We start from the raw sequence: 19,184 nt of genomic DNA on the forward strand, positions 1-19,184 counted from the left end.
TAGTAGCCTAAACAATGCATGTTTAATTTTAAGTTGAATTCATTTAAATTGTAGACTAGAGCTGGTATATATTTTTTGGTGCTGTCGGTTAACCTTCTATGTTGCATCTTTAAAAGTGACACTGAATTTGAAACAGCACATTGCAATTCCTGCATCTGTTATCAAAGTATTTATTAGTAATAAGTGGAAATTAGTAGAAATGTGAATATTTGGTTAGCATGTTGATTTACGGTGTGTGCCCCTAAATTTTCTGGTTGCGCCCCTAAAATTTTCAGTTGGAAGGCCACTGTGCTCCTAGTGAAAAAAGTTAGTCTGGAGCCCTGACATCACTGAGCCACTGTTACAGTACAGGAGGAGGTGAGGAATACGTTTTTTCAACAAGCGATGAGGAGACTGATTGTTGCAACACACAGTGCTAAAAGAAACCATGTAATATTGTCTGCCGTTTCACACCAGTAAAGCGTGTGTGTGTGTGTGTGTGTGTGTGTGTGTGTGTGTGTGTGTGTATTTAGAAGCTGAGAGGTAAAAAGTTGAAAAAGTTCCCACGAGAACTTTCCTATCGAGTTTCTCTATTCAGGAAGTTGTGGCTTTGACTTGCGTCTGCTCATGTCTCCTCATCAGCACAATGCATATCTCTCTATATATACTCTGTGTGTGTGTGTGTGTGTGTGTGTGTGTGTGTGTGTGTGTGTGTGTGTGTGTGTGTGTGTGTGTGTGTGTGTGTATACTGACAGTCAGATGTCACCCATGTGTCAGGTGGCACAGAAGGAAACCCCACAGGAAGTAAGGTCAGGCCCAGAGAGGTCAGGAAAAAGTCAAACTGCCTGCTTTCATCAACAATTTATAACTCACTACGCCCCGTCAACTGCCTGTCAACCACAATCTACACCTAAAGCTTTCAGTTTCCTTAATTTGAAGAAAGAAGTCAAGCTACTGCAACGATTATGCAAAAACTTTGAAGCGTAGTTATCTGCCTGATCTATCAAAACCTGATGCTACAACCTGCTTAAAATGTACAATATTTTCCCAAGGTTTGGTTTAATTGTCTCGTGGTTGTCAACGGTTCTGACAGTTCAAATATTTGGAGCTATATCCAAATACTATAGGCTACATCAGAAACATCAGTGGTTCACAAAACCACACAGCAAGTTGTTATGAATTAGAAAGTTTAATATTTAATAAAAGTTAGATCAACGAAAATAACTACTAAGAATTCACGGACTGATTGTTGTTGTTTCTTTGAGGATGAGGGTTTTGCAGACTTTTCTCCAGACTCAAGTTTCATCTCAAACATCTGTGGACAGTCTGGTCCAAAGAGAGCTGCAGAGACGGCTCCTCCACTCCACTGTGAGACACACATGAATACAGCATTAAACCATTTGGTCTGGTTATTGTTTGGTTAGGTTAAGGACAATATCATGGTTTGGGTGCAAATGACTACTTTGTAAAGTTTAGGGGACCTTCATCATCATGGACACAAGTCTCGCAAAAGGATAGCGTACAGTAAACATGGCACATTTCTTATGTTGAGCAGGTGTTTGTTTGGCAGCTGACTCTCAAATCTTGTACGTCAGTACACACCAACAAAGAAAGTTTTACCAAACAGTCCACGCTTGAAACAACAAGACTAAGAGACTAGAGCCATGCTAGCGGCTCTGTGAGGCTGTAATGCATTGAGCTTAATGCTAACATGCAGGTGTTTAGCAGGTATAATGTTTACCATATTCACAATGCTAGTCTAGCGTGTTAGCATGCTAACATTTGCTATTTAGCACTAAACACAAAGTAAAGCTGAGGCTGATGAGAATGTGATTGCAGGTATTTGGTCATAAACCAAAATAATGGACAAATTGAAATGTTGGCGTGATGATGTGGCTTAATGGAAGGTCAGGAGATCACCAAACTGATTTTAATTAATCTTGAGGGAAACATGAATGTTTGAGCCAAATGGCATGGCCATCCATCCAAAAGTTGAATAGAAATTTCACAGAAAACCAGAATGTGAATCTCATGGAGGCGCTGGAGGAAAAAATCAGGGGATCGACAAAAGTCAGTAGGATTCATCCTCCTGTGAACATGATTGTCTATACAAAGCTTAATCCGTCAGTTTTTTTCTGTCTGGACTAACGTGGTGGACCAACCAACATTGCCATCCTCCATAAAACGTTCAATGAGATGGACTAAGCTTTACACACACACCTGAGGACATAGGTAACACAGAGGATGCAGAGCGGCTGGTGGGTCCCAGGCCTGAACTTGGAGGATCGTACGCTGGGGATGACAGCACTGTGACTCTCCACCCAGACGTAACCACCACCTCTCACCAGCATCCTGTACTGACCACTGACTGACTGACTCTTTAAACACACTGCAGAAAGTGAGAGAGATGTGAAATTAGATATTAACAGATGTGTAATATGTGTATGTGTGCATCACTACTTACAGTTGAGATGGTTTTTGGTCAAACAGTTTGTGTCCAGTATGTGACAGAGATCATAGATGGAACGGCCCAGCAGCTCCTCTGTACTGTAACCTAAAAGCAGAGTCATTCTGCAAAAACACAAACCCACAAAGACGTGACAATATGAATTTATCTTACAAAAATACTGCCTGATAAAGGCAGTCTTTAAGCATGAACTAATGTTTATGACTTAGTTACTGTTCAAACTTCGTCCCACCAATTGACTTAGTTTTACTTATTAAGCAGCAGCCACAAACAAGTTTAAGGTTCACTGATATTATGCATACGCAGCTCTGAAATTAAAAAAAGGGGAAGGTAAAAAGGGAACAGTTAAAGCTCTTAAAGATTTTTTTTCATTTTTCTCATGCTAAATTAACCCCTTAAAATCCAGTTTTCTTTTAGCAGCTTGAATGACGTTAAAATCGTCTTATTTCACACTCATTCTGTATCAGCTTGTTTCAGATCTTCAAGGAAACTATAATGTTTATACTGAGAGAAAGATTCAACCTCAATATTTTTAACAGCTGCATCAATCCATCAAACGGATACATTCTAGGCGTCTTGTGCATGATTCTACACTTTTCGTCAAAATTTAGCCTGACATATTGGTATCTTCGGAAACTTTGAGATCACCACTAAAATAAAGTTTGAGTGGGCTGGAGTAATGTTTGGCTTAACAGCACAAGATACACAAGATGCTTCTTTGTGTAGTAAATATACATTACCGTGTATAAAACTATAAGTTATGATATTTATTTCAATTTCATTTCGGCAGTAACTAATCAAAACTATGACTCATGCCAGAAAGAGAACATTTTTGAAAAGCATATGCATCAAACATTACTTTACATTCATTTAGCTGATGCCTTTATCCAAAGTGACTTACAATAAGTGCATTTAAAGATGTTTTATTCATGTCAAACACAAGCACTGACACTGGAACCTGTGAATCTGTCAGTGCAGCACAGATTAGTCATAAAAGGAATGAGCATTACGTTTAAGAATTCCCCTTCCTTTTTCTTAATAGTTTCATAACGTACATTGCCAAATGACCTAACAACGCTTCCATGCTACATGATGTGGAAATAAAAGACATTGTAGAGTGCTTTTTAAAGGCTTCTTCTAAAACACTTACACCACTTTGTTGAAGTAAAAAATGAGCAGGGTAACACTACTTCCATTTGGGTTTTTGCAATCAGCTGTTGCTTTACTCAAATAATATAACATTTTATCCTATTCACAAGAACTAAGGATACACGATGGTTGGTAACTGCACCAAGGCTGCCTATTTAAATAAGTATTAAGTTGTATATGCGTGTGTACTGTCAAATGTGTATGTATACATTTGTGTAAATCACCTCTGGTCACAGTAAGTGAACCTCATGTCCATGCTGTGCTGGCTGGTAAAGGTGTGTGTGCTGAAAAGTGTGTGTGAGAGGGGCAGAGGCTGGCAGGTCAGCAGCAGGCAGGAAACTGATGATGGGGCGACACACACCTTTGCTCGACCCTGACAGTGGAGAACCTTAAACCAGAGAGAGAGAGTGGGATTCAAACTAAGCCAAATACATATTATCAGAAACTGTTAGCTGCTTGACAATGTTGTGGATTTGCTTCACACCAACCTTCCACGTAGCTGACTTGAGGTTAGAGCTTCTTCCTCTGTGTGTCAGAGCACCTTTTATCCTCATGACAAAGTCCCTCTTTGCACCGCACCAAACTTCTTCTAAAAAAACAAGCGATTTAATAAGCTACAGGGATAAATCTTTTCAAATCTGTATGATCTCTTAAAAAAAAAAACACACAACCACAGGATATACAACCAAAACTGAACATAGATTCTTGCTGCCAACCATCCTCGATGCTCACATACGCACACACACACACACACACACACACACACACACACACACACACACACACCTGCTGTTAGACGTAGGTTATTTCTGATTTCTTCATGGTCACAAGGGTGAGTAAACTCGAAAATATTGTGTCCCATCAGCTCAGTCTGTCAGAAAAAATGAAATTCATATTCATCTTCAAATCCCACATCCTAAATGTATACCATTACATCATTTGTGTAGAAATGTGTGTGTGTGTGTGTGTGTGTGTGTGTGTGTGTGTGTGTGTGTGTGTGTGTGTACCTGTGTCAAGCCCATGTACTTGCTGACGTTGTCAGACAGGTAGATCATGTCTCCCTCAGTGGACAGGACCATCAGAAATCCCTCCAGGATCTTCAGGAACATGTTCATCTCCTCCGAGGCCTCCACATTATCAGTTTTTTTCTCCTCATCGTCACGTCCTCTGTCACACCCTCGCCATTCCTGTCCACTTTCCATTACTTGTCCACATTTTACTGCGTGACTGGCCTCCTCTTTTGTCCCAGTCTTCCCTAAAACAGTGCAAAAAAGGAAGTTGTTTTATTGGTTGTGCTGTCTGTTTTTTTAACAGTAAATAGTTCCTTTCATGAAACTACTCGGTGCATTGTGGATGTTGTAGACTACAGACTGTGTGTGTGTGTGTGTGTGTGTGTGTGTGTGTGTGTGTCTGTGTGTGTCTGTCTGTGTGTGTCTGTCTGTGTGTGTGCGTGTGTGTGTGTGTGCGTGCGTGCGTGCGTGCGTTAACACCTTTCCCAAACCCACCACTCTTGCGATTAAAGTTTACCACAATAAACTGATTGTTTTTTTTCTGAAGCAGTAGATACCATTCTGAAAAAAAGTACATTTCAATTATACTTCAGAGTACTTTGATGCCTATATCTTATTTTTAAAGTTCGTTGCACAGATACATTCAAAGGTTCAATTTAAAATACAAAACATGTTGGACACTTTACCATAAATTCCTTTAAAGTTGTATGTATTGTACAACTCTTGAAAAATGATGGGAACCTGCCATATTTTAACATCTGTAAATTCCCAAACTTTCAGCAAACCTAATGGATCTTTATAAGGTATTGATTGGTATTGACTGAGCATGCAGACATCACATCATTGTGACTTAACCAAATATTCAAAGTCCCTCGTAAGTGAAAAATATGTTATTTTGTTTAACTTACTTCATTTCTGTTTGCGTTAATAAGTATAGTAAGATCGGTTTTGGGTTGCTATTTTATTTGTTGTCATTATATGCATATTACTATTCTGAATGGATACGATAAATGTGCTCAATGACAGATAGATTCGTTTTGACACATGCCCTTAACCATGAGGCTGAAAGTATTTTTTGATCTTTTGACCAATTATGGTGTTAGATGGTTACCTATGTTCAAAGCAAGCTCCCCCCCCCCCCCCAACATGTGTGATGACCGTTTGTACCTTTGAGCAGTGTGTGCATGCGTATGTAGCTGAGGGTGAGGCGAATGACTGAGGGCTTGTCCAGGTGATCTTGGACAGACTGTTGGAGCGGCAGGAGGCGAGACAACTCTACAAACACCTCAGACTCCACCTGTCGTCTCCTTCTGGCTGCGTCGCGGCTGAGCACCCTGCAGAGGACACAGGTCAGGAGAAAAATCATCATGACTCAAATCATCTCAATAACATTGAAATGGATTTCTTTATGGAATGAAAATGACATTAAATACAATAAAGTCAATATAAACTCACACTGCATTGCCACTGACACTACATGTCCCTATATGAATACAGAAGAAACACAACATTATGATGCCGTGGTTAAAATTGTAACTTTACTTTTGTTGTACTAAACATAATAACAGGTTTGTTTTTTGTTTTGTTTTTTTTGTTAAAGATTACTTAAATGATTTCCAAAGTCCAGAGTTCCAGAGTCAAAGAGAGAATTGCAAAAGGTGCAAGATAGCAAGATGCATTTACTCAAAGACTCTTTGAGGTACTACATTTCAGAAAGAAATACTCTTTACTGTACATTTTGCTCACTATACAACTGTAACTTTGCAGATTCAGATTCTACCTTCAACATGAACTAAAACTGATAAAACTTTGCAGGAACTCTGAAAAAAATTCATGTTTCAGCTGTTTCAGCTTGATGACACAAGGACTTTTTGATATTATCTGATGAGATTGTAGATCATTTGTCAACATGAAGAGAAGCATGTTATACGTCAACTAAGATAACACTGGTGAGTTACAAAATCTCCAATTTTAGGTTTTCATGCTTCCATGAGCATGCTTACTTTTACTTTTGATAGAATACTTTTTTTACTTTTACTTGCAGGGGTTTTACTTGCATTATTTTATTGTGGTATTGTTACTTTTACTTTTCTTTAAAGGATTTGAGTAGTTATTCCACCACTGATGAACAGATGGGGAAGGGCAATAGTGCATTCTGGTCAAGATTGAACTCTAGATGCCCAGCGTGGCCACACCACCAGCTTTGGGCTCATCACCAACTGTCATAGAAACAATTCAATTAAAGCCAAAAAAATATTTTTTTTTGCAAAACATATCAGATACACTGTGAAGATGGTTATCAAAATATTCCAAAGCAACATGCAGCTTTACCTTCTCTTCTCCTTGTCGGCCGTCATCGTGTCCAACAGGCATCTCTACCCGGTACCATGGTGAACGTTGATTCAGGACACAAAAAGAGATGGAGGCAGCAGTTCACAGCACAGCAGGGAATCTCCCTGCTACAATTTGCACCATCACAGGTAGTCTAATTAATCAGAGAGGCAATTAGTGGTGCCAAATGTCACAAGGCAAGTGGTCCTCTGCAGCACAGATGACTTCAACAGCGAGTGTCTCCTCTCCCCTCCGCATGTGCACAGGGCCTCCAAAACTGAGCATGATGATAGGTCAGCTGGCCAGGAAAAGCATCACCCTCCCCTCCCCTTCCTCCCTTCTCTCCACTCCCCCCTCCCCTTCTCTCACACAAACTTTGAAGCATCCCACAGAACAGATCTGCCTCTGAACAGCAGCAGGTGAGAATCGATAGAAACGAGGAAGGAAAGACAACACAGATGAGTCTGAAAGGGATGTAGACAGCTCAGTGTTTTATTGGAATCAGACCAGACAGGAATAGCCTGGCTGTTGCACTACATTTTGGCACAGAGTAAGATAGTGTGACCAGGAACAGCCCTACCCCTGGGTGCACAAAGCTTCACTACACACCGATTTTACTGCACACAGAGCAACCAGCTCGCCTTCAGATCACTGTACAGTACAAGCAACAACAGTCCTTCACTGTGAGTGCATGTATGTGTGTTTGAAAGAAAGAGAAGAAGAGGAAGGAGGCAAAGGAGAGAGTCTGTATGTGGTGTTTTGTTTGTGTGTGTGTTGGAAATGAGAGGTAATTCAGCTGCTGGTTTTCCACATTTCTTTTTCGCCCGACTGTAACAGACCTATTATAGTATAGTTATAGTTTTATACACAAAGATTTCCTCCAGATACACTTTACAATAATAATAATAATAATAATAATAATAATAATAACTATAATAAAAAAGAAAGAGCAATAAGAAAGAAAAGCCATTCTTGAAAAATAATAGCAAAAGTCAGAAAAGCAAGTGGTTTTGGCTGAGTGACGGCTGCTGGAGGCAGGAAAAGGGAATTGGTGCTTTGGAGAAGAGGGGAAGGATGGGGGGGGCTGAAAACACTGATGGTAACTATAGAAACAAAAATGCTGAGGATAAAAAGTCACACACCGAAAGGGAGAAAGAAAATTCAAGCATTCACTTACGAATATGTACATTCACGACAAAAAAAACCGCCCATGGGCCAGTACATTCACACCGGCAGGATAGACACAGACTCTGAAACTAGCAGATGGATGAAATAGCTGGAAATTGGGCTTTATGCTGCTACACAGGCCGCCTGTAACACTCTGCGCCACATAATTAGTTCTATAGCCTGTAACCTGTAAGCTCGACATTCTCGTTATACACGAAACAGGAGGATGATGAGCGCAAGATTTCAATCATACACAAAAACACATTTTGAGGAGAAAAAAAGACAAAAATAACACATGAAAAAACAAATAAAATATATAGATAGTCAGCATATTGCACAAAGGGTATTTAGCCCTAACTGGTCCACAATAAGGACAGTAATAACACAGGTAGGGTGCTTGTCCATGCGCCACAACTCTCCTTTACTAGCAGACAATACCAACACGATACAGCCACTCAACACAGGCTATATACAGGCCTCTGCACCCAGCACCCACTGTACAGTCCTGGTGCTGGGGAGAGAAGCAGTGTAAGTGTGTGTGCGTGTGTGTTTTGGTTGTCTGAGCATGTGCAGTGAGCATGTTTGTGTTTGTGAGTAAAACTTCGGATTGTCGTGTTTGTTTGTGTGTAAATCTGCATTAAAAGTGTGCAGTGTGGGAATGTTTGTGAGAGCATGTGCAAGTGTGTAAATCTATATTCATAGTCATATTTATAGTCATAATAAACCCCAGGCAACAAGAACAACACAATGCAAGTAAAGAATATTCCAAAAAGTAACAACAACCAATAGCTTCAAAGTAAAGGATTGACTGTGTGCACGTGCGTGTATGTGTGTGTGTGTGTGTGTGTGTGTGTGTGTGTGTGTGTTTTGTAAAGGGATTCATGGTTCTACACATGTATGAGTGTCAGCAATGTGTGCATCCGTGCGTGCCAGGTTTAGTGTTTAGTGTTTGATCAGTGTGTGTGTTTGTGTGTGTTAGGTCTGCGCCTCCTCGGGGGCGCAGTAGGAGAAGTCTTTGAACTCCTCCTGGTTGATCTGTCGAATGATGGCCTCGTCCGTGGGGGTCAACACAGGGTCCTCCTTGGTGAAGTCCTGGTCAAAGTTATTCACATCTCGCTTGGTCTTCTGCAGAGACACACACACACACACACACACGGAGAAAGGGACGTCAGAGGAAGAAACTTCACAACAAGCTAGTGCTTTAAAGGTGACATTAGAGCGACACCTTCTGACTGCTGAGACTTACTGCCTTTTCTGTGAAGATAACACACATGCATATTGTTACTGTACCTACATGTAAGGCAACCAATTCTACAACAGTGGTTTCCAACATGGGGATGGGCACCACATTCAGGGGTTTGCGAGATAAATATCAGGGGTCATAAGCTAACTAACAGTATGGAAACATGCATTTTTACTGCATTGAATAATTTAATTATTCATCTTTATTTACTTTAAATACATTTTTTTTGGAGACTTTCCTCTTATCTTTGCTTTTGCATTTTATTGTGAAATATTGTAATGTTGTACTTTCCTGCTTCCTCAGACATTAAGTTCTGTATTGTTGTTTAAAATATTTCAATACCAGTGGCAAAACCTACAGTAATACCTGATACGATAACAAAACAATTTGAGGAATGTAAATATGTTTTTTCACAATATATTTTCAATATTTAACAAAATATTTAACACATTTCCTGAATGCATCAGGGTTTAATTTAGTCTTTACACAAAGCAACCATACATTCATTTTACTAAAATGAAATATAGCCTAAAAAGAGCAAATGTATGATTCAAAGTGAGGCTATATAACTAACTGCTACATGAGTAGTGACTAATTTGCATTTTTTTCTCTCTTTTTTCCATCACTATAAAGGTTTTGTGAGCTGTTTTTGCCACAAGAGGACCTCGTTTTACTGTAAACCGGGTGTTCTTGCAACAGGACACAACTTTTGTTTTACTAAAAGTTCGTAAAAAACTAAATAAATAGCCTTAAATGAGGATACATGCATCTATAAGTAAATGAAAACCAATAGATCGTCACAGTTCACAGATTTAGAGGTAATAAAACATTAGTGTGTGCTTGTGTATGTGTGTGCTGTGTGTGTTTCTTACAATCCGCGGTTTAAAGGGTGGTTTGACTTTTCTCTGCTCCAGCAGGACCCAGTCGATCTCTCTGAAGAAGGCATGGGTCTTGATGGCCTCCTCACAGCCCTGGCTCACCACGCAGCCCAGACGCTTGGCCGGGTTCTTGGTCATGAACTACACACAATAAATCCATAAAGTGACTAGGACAGAAGTAGAACGAGGGGTTCAGCAAAAAGCATTTCAGTGCTAATAATAGAGCGGAGGCATTAATGGCTCTGTGGTACAAACAGAGAGGCGTAGTGGCAGAGTGATGGAACAGGTCAGCAGCGTGCTGGTGTTATTAACTGTGACTGAAAGCTGCGTCTCTTTTGTTATGTTGTCTGTTCGGTATTGTAGATGCACTTTGTGATCGTTGTGGTTTTATGATTGCATTGTTATTACTTTAAACTCTTTGACTGACTTTTTTGAAAACGATGAACGCCTGAAAATCTCGAGTGAAATATTTTTGCATGAAATTAAATCTTTTCAAAGTAAAGTTTTAGAGGTCATAGAAATCCATTTCATAATGACGCACAGTGATTTGAAGGTGAAAACATCTGGTTACATCCGGCTGAAAGGTGAGCTTCTAGGTTACATATAACCATTGTTCCAATAGCATTTAAACGTTAAAATCTAGCCCTTTCAATCCTGTTGAAACAAGTTATATGCAACCAAGTCCCAGTTAGTGCCTCTTGTGTGTTAACATTAGATTCAAGTCAAAGGTGCAAGCATCCTATTTTCTGAAAAATAAATACTCAATACGTTCTGAAGGTATTTCAAGAATCCTCAAAAACTTTTTTGATCATCTGGATAAAACTGATGCATCATAAAAAAGATCTTTAGAAGAGTTTTTAATGATTCTGGAAATACCTTCAGAAGAGAAGAGAGGTAAATGTTGAACAACAAGTTTTTTCAAATTGCCGGGAATTTATTTTTCATAAAATTAGATAAGATTAGATCTTTGACTCGAGTGTATACTCACGTACTACCATTACACTTGAATCACAAACTAAGGCTGTAAGTAACCAAGATGTCCAGAAACTGCCAGGTTTCAACCAAATTCAGTCAATTACTTCTGACCTCCAAACCACAAACATAAAGGTTTTGTCTAAAGACCTTCTCACATAAAGATTATGTTGATTTAAAAAAGTGAAAAGTCTTAAAAGTACATGGATAAAATCAAAAAGCCAAACAGGCCACTTTCATACAGTACATGATTTGATTGAAATGAAATGATTAAAAATTAAACAATTCTTAATTTTGCCATGGATGCCTTTGAATGCCTGGTGAAGACGAGGAGATGCACTCTTGAAGATAATTTAATCGCTCTTTAATCTCTTATTAATAATAAAATAGAGAAAATATTAAAGTGGTGTCTCATGGTGGGGAATTGACACGTACCGCTCTAAGGATAGAAACAGCTTCTTTGCTGAGCCACACGGGGTAGAGGACATCGTCATGGAGAATCGACTCAAACAAGTCGTCTTCGTTATCAGCTTCGAACGGAGGCTGTCCGGCCATCATCTCATACATCAGCACCCCCAAGGCCCACCAGTCCACGGAGGCTCCGTACTCCAGCTCCTGCAGGATCTAAATCCAACAACATGACACAGTTTAATATGGAGGACAGGAAATACAAAATACTGCAACACAGTAGAGGATTTGATTTAGAGATGGTCCGATACCATTTTTTGCTTCCCGATACCGATTCCGATACCTGAACTTGCGTATCGGCCGATACCGAGTACCGATCAGATACCAGTGTGTCATATATTTTATTATGTTTTAACAACTGTATACTACTATCCCTGTATGGATGTGATATTATTTCTATCTTTGTTGTCAGTCTGGCTCAGGTTAAACTCTTTGTGAAACATGAATGCCACAGAACGTTCTTTTATTATCCAGTTTGACAGTCAGTTATAACGGAAAAAGAACATAAATAAACCACTTTAACGTATTTTTTCTTTAGGGCTTTATTACGTGGTATCGGATCGGTGCATAAACTCCAGTACTTCCTGATACCGATACCAGCGTTTTAGGCAGTATCGGAGCCGATACCGATACTGGTATCTCTAATTTGATCATAAAACTACAGACTCCCAGTCCACATTTCACTGATGACCAACAAGCAGGAAATATGTCACCCTTTTTCCCCACATCTTAATAGTAAACAACTGTTAACTACAATGTTTGTGCACAAGAAATCAAAGACTCAGCTGGCATTTGAACTTTTTATCACCTTTTGGTAGCTTAAAACAAAAGGCTATTCACAGATTCCTTTAAGGGCAAAATAAAACATGTAATGGCAGAATAACTGAAATTATTAAAGAACAACATCAGCATGCATTCAACATTTTGTTTACTAAAAGTGAATAAAGGTTTGCAGTAAAATGTGCACAATCATCACGTGTATCAAAACTTAACTCTATAACAAAAATAATGAATCTATTAATTGATGATTTTTAAAGCAAAAAAGCCCTACATGATCTGGTTCCAGTTCCTCAAATAGGAAAAGTTACTGGTTTTAAGGTAACTAAGTGTTATGTAATCCATCATTTTAATATCTTAATTTTTTACTATTTTCTGACATTTTATGGACCAAATGATTAATCCATTAGTCGATAATGTAAATAATTGTAACAGGGGCAATTCTAGGATCAGACCATTCTGATGAGAATGTGACACGAATACTTCTTCTCTTTCTCTGGGGACTACTAACGTTAAACTTCACAACCGCACTCCTGCTCTCCCTCTGACAGATCAGATAGAGACTCAGCCAAAGGCGGAAGTCTCCCACAACCTCCTCCGATTGGCCAACACTACGTTTCTGTTAACCCTTTCCTTGACGAGGTAACAGGTGCATAGCATCGGAGACAGACACTCGGGATATTAAACCTGTTTCAAGCCCTTTGAACCTGTAATTGTTTGTCCTCTGTCACTAACAGACAAGTTCGCAAATTCTCACTTGAAGCACCAAAATTGATTTATTTTATTAGATAACTTTTTGGGGGGCTGGGATGAAATTTAAAAAGGGTCTAAAATCGCCCATGAATTATAACTTGCAGCTCTACCAGTAAAATAAAACTGCACTTTAAGTAGGGGTGACCCAGAATAGTCAAATATTAGATGCTTCGATGGAAAGAGCCTGATTCGACTGCCAATCTCAAAAGATTGGCGACGAGACGAGTTGAAACTTGCAACTACTTGCAACGCGTCGGTCTGCAACATTCTGAAACCTGCCAGTTCACACCAATGAGACGAGACGGTGTATCATCTTCACAGGAACGACTCTTGGTTCTATCTTCCCACTTTTAGGCTTTTTTGTACCTGAATATAATTTGTAGCATCTTAAAATCTGAATGTGGATAACATTAGTGATAGTGAGATACTTGCTAAAGCTACATTACTAGTGATGAACTGGTGAAAACGTTTCATGTATGCGATTCACAGCTTTGTTGTAATGACGCTCTCTCTCTTCAGTCACTCTCTATCTCGCTCAACCACATTACCGTGTTCGCGGGCGCTCGTTGAGCCTCAGTCCAAAACTCTGACATTTCCACCAGCTGACAATTTGTAACATAGAAATAACATGTACTATGGATAATTTCATTCAGTTATGAAATAAGGATCACACCATCGATCAGTCGGCGATTTGCAAGACTGGACAAATCTGATTCGACTTTGTAAATTCTTAGTCGGGGACACCCTTAACTTTAAGTATAGCACTTGAGTAAACGTACTTAGCTCCATATCTAATCAACAGTAAAACTAAGGGAAAATATAGCACAGTGCAGAACGTCCTGTGGACGGCTCAGCTCACCTCAGGGGCGATGTAGTCAGGCGTGCCACAGAAGGTGGTGGTGGTCACTCCGTTCTTGATGCCCTCTTTGCACATGCCGAAGTCTGCCAGCTTACAGTGTCCCTCTGCATCCAACAGGATGTTATCCAGCTTCAGATCCCTGAGAGAGAAACACAGACAGACAGACAGAGAGACAGACAGACAGACAGAATTAGCACCATCGGGTTTCCATAACAGTTGGACTCGCTGCAAGAAGGGAGCTTGTGATGTAACAAAAAAAAGTGAGAATCACCACATAATGCAATTAGTGTGGAATATATATTCACACAATATATGAAGTGTGAAACATGTTGTCATGATGATGCACTTTCTGGTATGTTCCTGGTAAGATATCCATTTGTGAAATTCCCTAATAGTCCTTGAGTTCTTCAAATAATGAATCAAATTCTCTGGACTTTCCAATCAGAATTCACCTCTAAACCAAGATAGAATATTTTGAAGAACATATTAGATATTTCTAGATTCTGAGTTTCCTTAAATCATTTCAGGGTTTCTCTGGCTGAAAAATATAAAAATAAGAGGGTGTTTACCTGTAGATGACTCCGTTGCGGTGCAGGAACATGAGGGCTGAGGTGACCTCGGCGGCATAGAAACGAGAGCGAGCCTCGTCAAACTTTCTGGATCGCTGAATCTGGAACATCAGGTCTCCTCCATTCACATATTCCATTACAAAAAACAAACGGTCCTGCAGAGAGAAAGATAGAGAGAGAGAGAGAGAGAGAGAGAGAGAGAGAGAGAGAGAGAGAGAGAGAGACAGAGACATATGAGATAGAGAAACAGATCATCTATAGAACATTAGAACAAAAGACCATATATTGCTGTCTGGTGCTCCGACCCGTGTCTGGAAGCAGCAGTAGAGCTGGGTGAGGTAGGGGTGTCTGCGAGCAAGCGCCAGGATGCGCTTCTCTGTCATGGTGCAGTCCACGTCGTCGTCCTGCAGGATCACGTCCTTCTTTAAAACTTTGACAGCGTAAACCTCCTCTGTCCCCTTCAGCTCCGCCAACATCACCTTGATTACAGATAAAAGACAGGGAGGAAATTACGGTCATGTATGAATTCAGCATTATAAAATCATTGTAAAATCTGCAGAGTGAAAAATGTGTTCTGAAAACAACTATTGAACTGAAAGTGGTGTGGTTTTAGACTGTTGGTCAGACAAAAACAAGACATCTGAATATGTTGATTTGGACTTAGGAAACTTTAGGGGTTGACATGATGGTTTAAAATATATGTATTGGAACTTAAATATGCAATATGCACTATCCTTTTAGCTCTGCTTTGGTCTCAAAGTCTAGCTAGTCACTAACTGCTGTTCAGCTAGTGTTTATCAATTAATCAGAACGTTTTTGGCTGAAAACAGCTGCCTGCTGCGAGAAAAACAACACCAATTATAGCTGCTCCGGGGCGATGGTCGGGGCCGAGCATTTTTAACTCGCAGGGAAGGTGTCCAAAGCACAATGGTTGATTTTGTATAAGACGTGGCATTGTGACAGTTGAGCTTTGAACTCATGGACAATAAGCACACAAATCACACTAATTAAGTTTAGCAGGAACTTTAGGACTGGACTTATGTGCAAAGTTTGGTGCGTTTTCGTGCATGGGACCCGGATTTCTTAGGAAGAAGAAGAAGAAGAAGAATACAGGCAAATACAACAGGGTCCACGCAGCTTCGCTGCTCAGCCCCTAATGAGAGCAGTGAGAGTAAACCAAAACACCATTTGCGAGCATAAAATCAAAACAATGAGCTGAAAGATGCAAAAAGATTGCAGAGTCAATTGATAACTTTCTGTCTCTTAGTCATTTGAGCAGCTGTGAATATAAGAACACTGACGATTAGTGCAGCTTTAATGCTATCCATAACTGCTTGTCAGACAGATTTTTCAGTTAAGAACAGGAAAAAGTTTGGTTTACTGTTTGGTATGGTACATAGTCAAATGTAATGTCTAAAAAAAAAACAGCTGCCTCCATACAATGTTATTGACATGTGTATTGTTCTATTCTGGTCCCTTATATCCCGGACATCTCTTATGAATAACGGCAACCATGAAGAACAAAACAAAAACTCTTTCAATTATGAACATAATGCGCAGCAAACAAACAAGCATCCCCCTCAAACGCCTCCTCTGTGTCGTCGCACCTTGCCGAAGCTGCCTTTGCCGAGAACCTTGATAAAGTTGAAATCCTTGAGGCTCCTCCTCAGGATCTGTCCGTTCTCCTTCCCTGCCGAGGAGGACGAGGACGAAGAGGAGGTGGTGGAGGAGGAGGAAGAGGAGGAGTGTTGGGGTCCCTGCTGGTCGAGTGACAGCACGTCCTGCAGGCGATCTAACTGTGCCAAGTCTGTGGGTGTCAGCGGAAAAGCAGATCAGACATCAGCGAAAACAGGCCAACTGCCTTTTTCTGTCGTTTCTTTTTTTTTTTTTTAAATGTTGCTCATTATTTGTTCATGATTACTTTTCAATACACTTTCAACATTGATGATCACATCCTTTTCTGAAACATGAGATGACTCAGTTACAGTATCTCTGACAAGGGTGATTAAATAGCAGCAGTGGCCGGTGTTATTGTTCTTTAACATTTGGCTCCATAAAAACAAAAATGGGAATCTTTCCATAAAAAGTTAACTTTTATTTCTCCGCTTGTATTAGTGTGAGAGGACGATGACTAACTGTGACAACCAAATGGTGGTGGGCGGTTAGATAATGCGAGTTTAGTCTTATATATACAAGGACAATAACACATTCAACAACTTATTTCTTAAAAGGAGAAACAATATTATTACTGAAATGGAAATACTACCTCTTACTGGTAAAATTAATACATTAAAACCGCATGCTGCTTAGAACGCATCTCAAAGTGCTTTGAAATGTCTGACTGTTATCAAATCTGTGTTTTTTGATGGTGTGAGTGCTGTGTTCAGTGTTACCCTGCTGTGAGGGGGAGGTGGGAACAGATGGCTGGCTGAAGCTGTTCTCCTCAGTCTGGGAGAGCTCAGGAGGAGACTGGGGAGGGTCCTGCCCTGGAGTCAACTGGAGAGAGAGCGAGAGAGACGACATGATCATTTCTTTGGGCTGCACTCTTAAAATCGTTTACTTGAATCATGAGTCAGGGAGTTGAATCTCAGTTTCTCAGTTGAAGCGTTGAAAGCCACAGAAATACACAGAATAAAAAAAACCTTGAGCATGCTAAAAACAGTTTCAAATCATACCATGTAAAATATGATTTGTATCTGAGATTTAAGCTCGGGTAAAAAAAATTTGCCGTAATTAGGCAGAAATTCCATCATAACCTTTCAGCATTTCGTAAATCCTTTCATCGTTAAGTGGTCTGAGAGAAAACTAGACTTCTGCACCCCCTCTTGGCTCTGTTTTCAGGCTTTAAAAAGTCTAGCGGGGCTTTGGCCAATCACAGGTCATTTAAGCAAGAGAGCAGTCCTATTGGCTGTTCTACAAATGCAAATGCACCTGCACGTCCCTTCAGGCGGTGAAAGACTGATTCAGTGGCGGATAATCTTCCCAGAAAAAGTTGCTATTGCAATATCGGCAAAGGTTTTAGAGATGGAGAGAAAATGTTGCTAATAGTTGGCTACAGTTAACTTTCTGCTAACCGCTGCAACTAATTCAAGTTTATGTAGCTATGACCTCGAAGCACAGTATGTCAACTTAAAGGGCGTTACAGTACGGTAATTCTCGTAGAATTGCCACTATATAACGGGATCAGCATCACATGAATTACAATGAATGACTGGTACTTGTAGAAGTTACAGTATGAAGCATGTGCATATGCCTGTGGAGAGGGAGGGGCTGAGGACAGAGAGGGGAGAGCTGCAGCTGTATTTTCAAAGTCTGTTTTTGTTGCCTTTTCCAAAAAACTGCCTACCCCAACTTTAATTGACTTCTAAATGCTGAAGAAATTGCAAACAAATCATCCATATCATACCAAGCAATGAAGAAGAACCCAATCCCCCTCTAAATAGTCAAATTGATGGTTTGAACTGCAGAATCAAATTCGACAGGTGCAGTTCTGTGTTTCCTGCTTGTATGTTTCCAATGTTCAAATAAAACCTTAATAATGGAAATGTCTCTATTTGTGAGAATGACTTGTCCCTCGTACCTTCCTCCTGCGCTGTGCGGTGTTGCAGATCTTGTCCGGCGTGACTCCCAAATCAGACAGGACCTTTGCGATTCCTCGGGCGTCCACACCGCAGTTAGGAGCCACATTGGTCTCACACCGTCTGTGCACATTCATCTTACACACTGCATAACAACAAAAACACATGAAAATGGTTAAGGTTAAACCCAGGAAGCTTTATAAAATAATAATATATTATAAAATAATTATACAGAATTTTTAATGGAACGTTTGTTTTCCATTCATCGATTAATCTAATATAACCCTGCGAGACCTTTTACATCACAGCTGAGTGGGCGGCTAGTGGAGCCTAGGGCAAAATCTAAAAGAGGAGAAGTGGCTCTTCGTCATTATGCAGCACAGCGCTGGAACCAACTGCCTCATGGTCTTAGGACTGCCCCAACCATTGCAGTTCTTAAATCCAGCCTAAAACATTGTTGTTCTTGTTAAAGTGCTTTTAGCTAATTCTTTCAAAAGCCCAATACCTTATTGTCATTGTATTATTATGTTGTTTTTTTTTAAATCTTTTACTCTTTTTTTTAATTTCGATATACTGTAGCTTTATAGATTATCTCTTTTGCTCTTTTAAATTGCATTGTTTTAACTTTGAATTGTTTTGTTTTAACTTTTCCGCTATTGTGTTGTTTTAACTACATTTAAAATAGGAAAAAGCTCACATTTAAGAGGCTGCAGGTTCCTATAATCAGCAAATATTTATTAATTAATTAATTAAAGAAAATGTTTATACACCCAGACAGATATTCATGGGATACACATGGGGGATTTTGTGCACTTATTTTCTCAAAAGTATTAACTTTTTTGGCCCATGCCCCTAACACTTCATTAAATGGCTTTTAAATCTGTTCACCAGTTTTTGATCCTACTAAGTAAGAAACAAGCAGGATGAAAAACATATCCTCCTCGGCAAAGATCCAAACGTGTGTGTTTTTATCATTTATTATCC

The 19,184-nt window shown here is 39.8% G+C and overlaps 2 protein-coding genes across 3 annotated transcripts in view; both read right to left on the bottom strand.

The window, feature by feature from the left end:
* Positions 1–1,155: 1,155 nt before the first annotated feature.
* epas1a (endothelial PAS domain protein 1a) lies at positions 1,156–7,189 on the bottom strand. Of its 2 annotated transcripts, none has more exons than XM_078279180.1 (9): positions 6,937–7,189; positions 5,773–5,939; positions 4,603–4,850; positions 4,382–4,466; positions 4,084–4,181; positions 3,820–3,983; positions 2,444–2,550; positions 2,200–2,368; positions 1,156–1,345 (listed from the first exon to the last, which is right to left on the bottom strand). In XM_078279180.1, the coding sequence occupies exons 1-9, from the start codon at positions 6,960–6,962 to the stop codon at positions 1,282–1,284; spliced, it is 1,128 nt and encodes a 375-aa protein (XP_078135306.1). In that variant the 5' UTR covers positions 6,963–7,189; the 3' UTR covers positions 1,156–1,281. The 2 variants fall into 2 exon arrangements, with proteins under 2 accessions (XP_078135306.1, XP_078135305.1); XM_078279179.1 differs by having other exon boundaries at positions 4,084–4,184.
* Positions 7,190–7,410: 221 nt separating this feature from the next.
* prkcea (protein kinase C, epsilon a) overlaps positions 7,411–19,184 on the bottom strand; it is a 39,470-nt gene continuing 27,696 nt past the window's right edge. Inside the window, exons 7-15 of the mRNA XM_078279256.1 lie at positions 18,203–18,345; positions 17,016–17,118; positions 16,230–16,429; positions 14,928–15,101; positions 14,623–14,777; positions 14,054–14,192; positions 11,632–11,820; positions 10,219–10,365; positions 7,411–9,228 (exon numbers count right to left, since the gene is read on the bottom strand). Of these exons, the coding sequence (XP_078135382.1) occupies positions 9,079–9,228; positions 10,219–10,365; positions 11,632–11,820; positions 14,054–14,192; positions 14,623–14,777; positions 14,928–15,101; positions 16,230–16,429; positions 17,016–17,118; positions 18,203–18,345 (1,400 nt within the window). The 3' untranslated portion in view covers positions 7,411–9,078. The remainder of the gene's footprint in view (positions 9,229–10,218; positions 10,366–11,631; positions 11,821–14,053; positions 14,193–14,622; positions 14,778–14,927; positions 15,102–16,229; positions 16,430–17,015; positions 17,119–18,202; positions 18,346–19,184) is intronic.

This window comes from Sander vitreus, chromosome 21 (genome assembly GCF_031162955.1).
Source record: "Sander vitreus isolate 19-12246 chromosome 21, sanVit1, whole genome shotgun sequence".
In the NCBI taxonomy this organism is placed as follows: domain Eukaryota; kingdom Metazoa; phylum Chordata; class Actinopteri; order Perciformes; family Percidae; genus Sander; species Sander vitreus.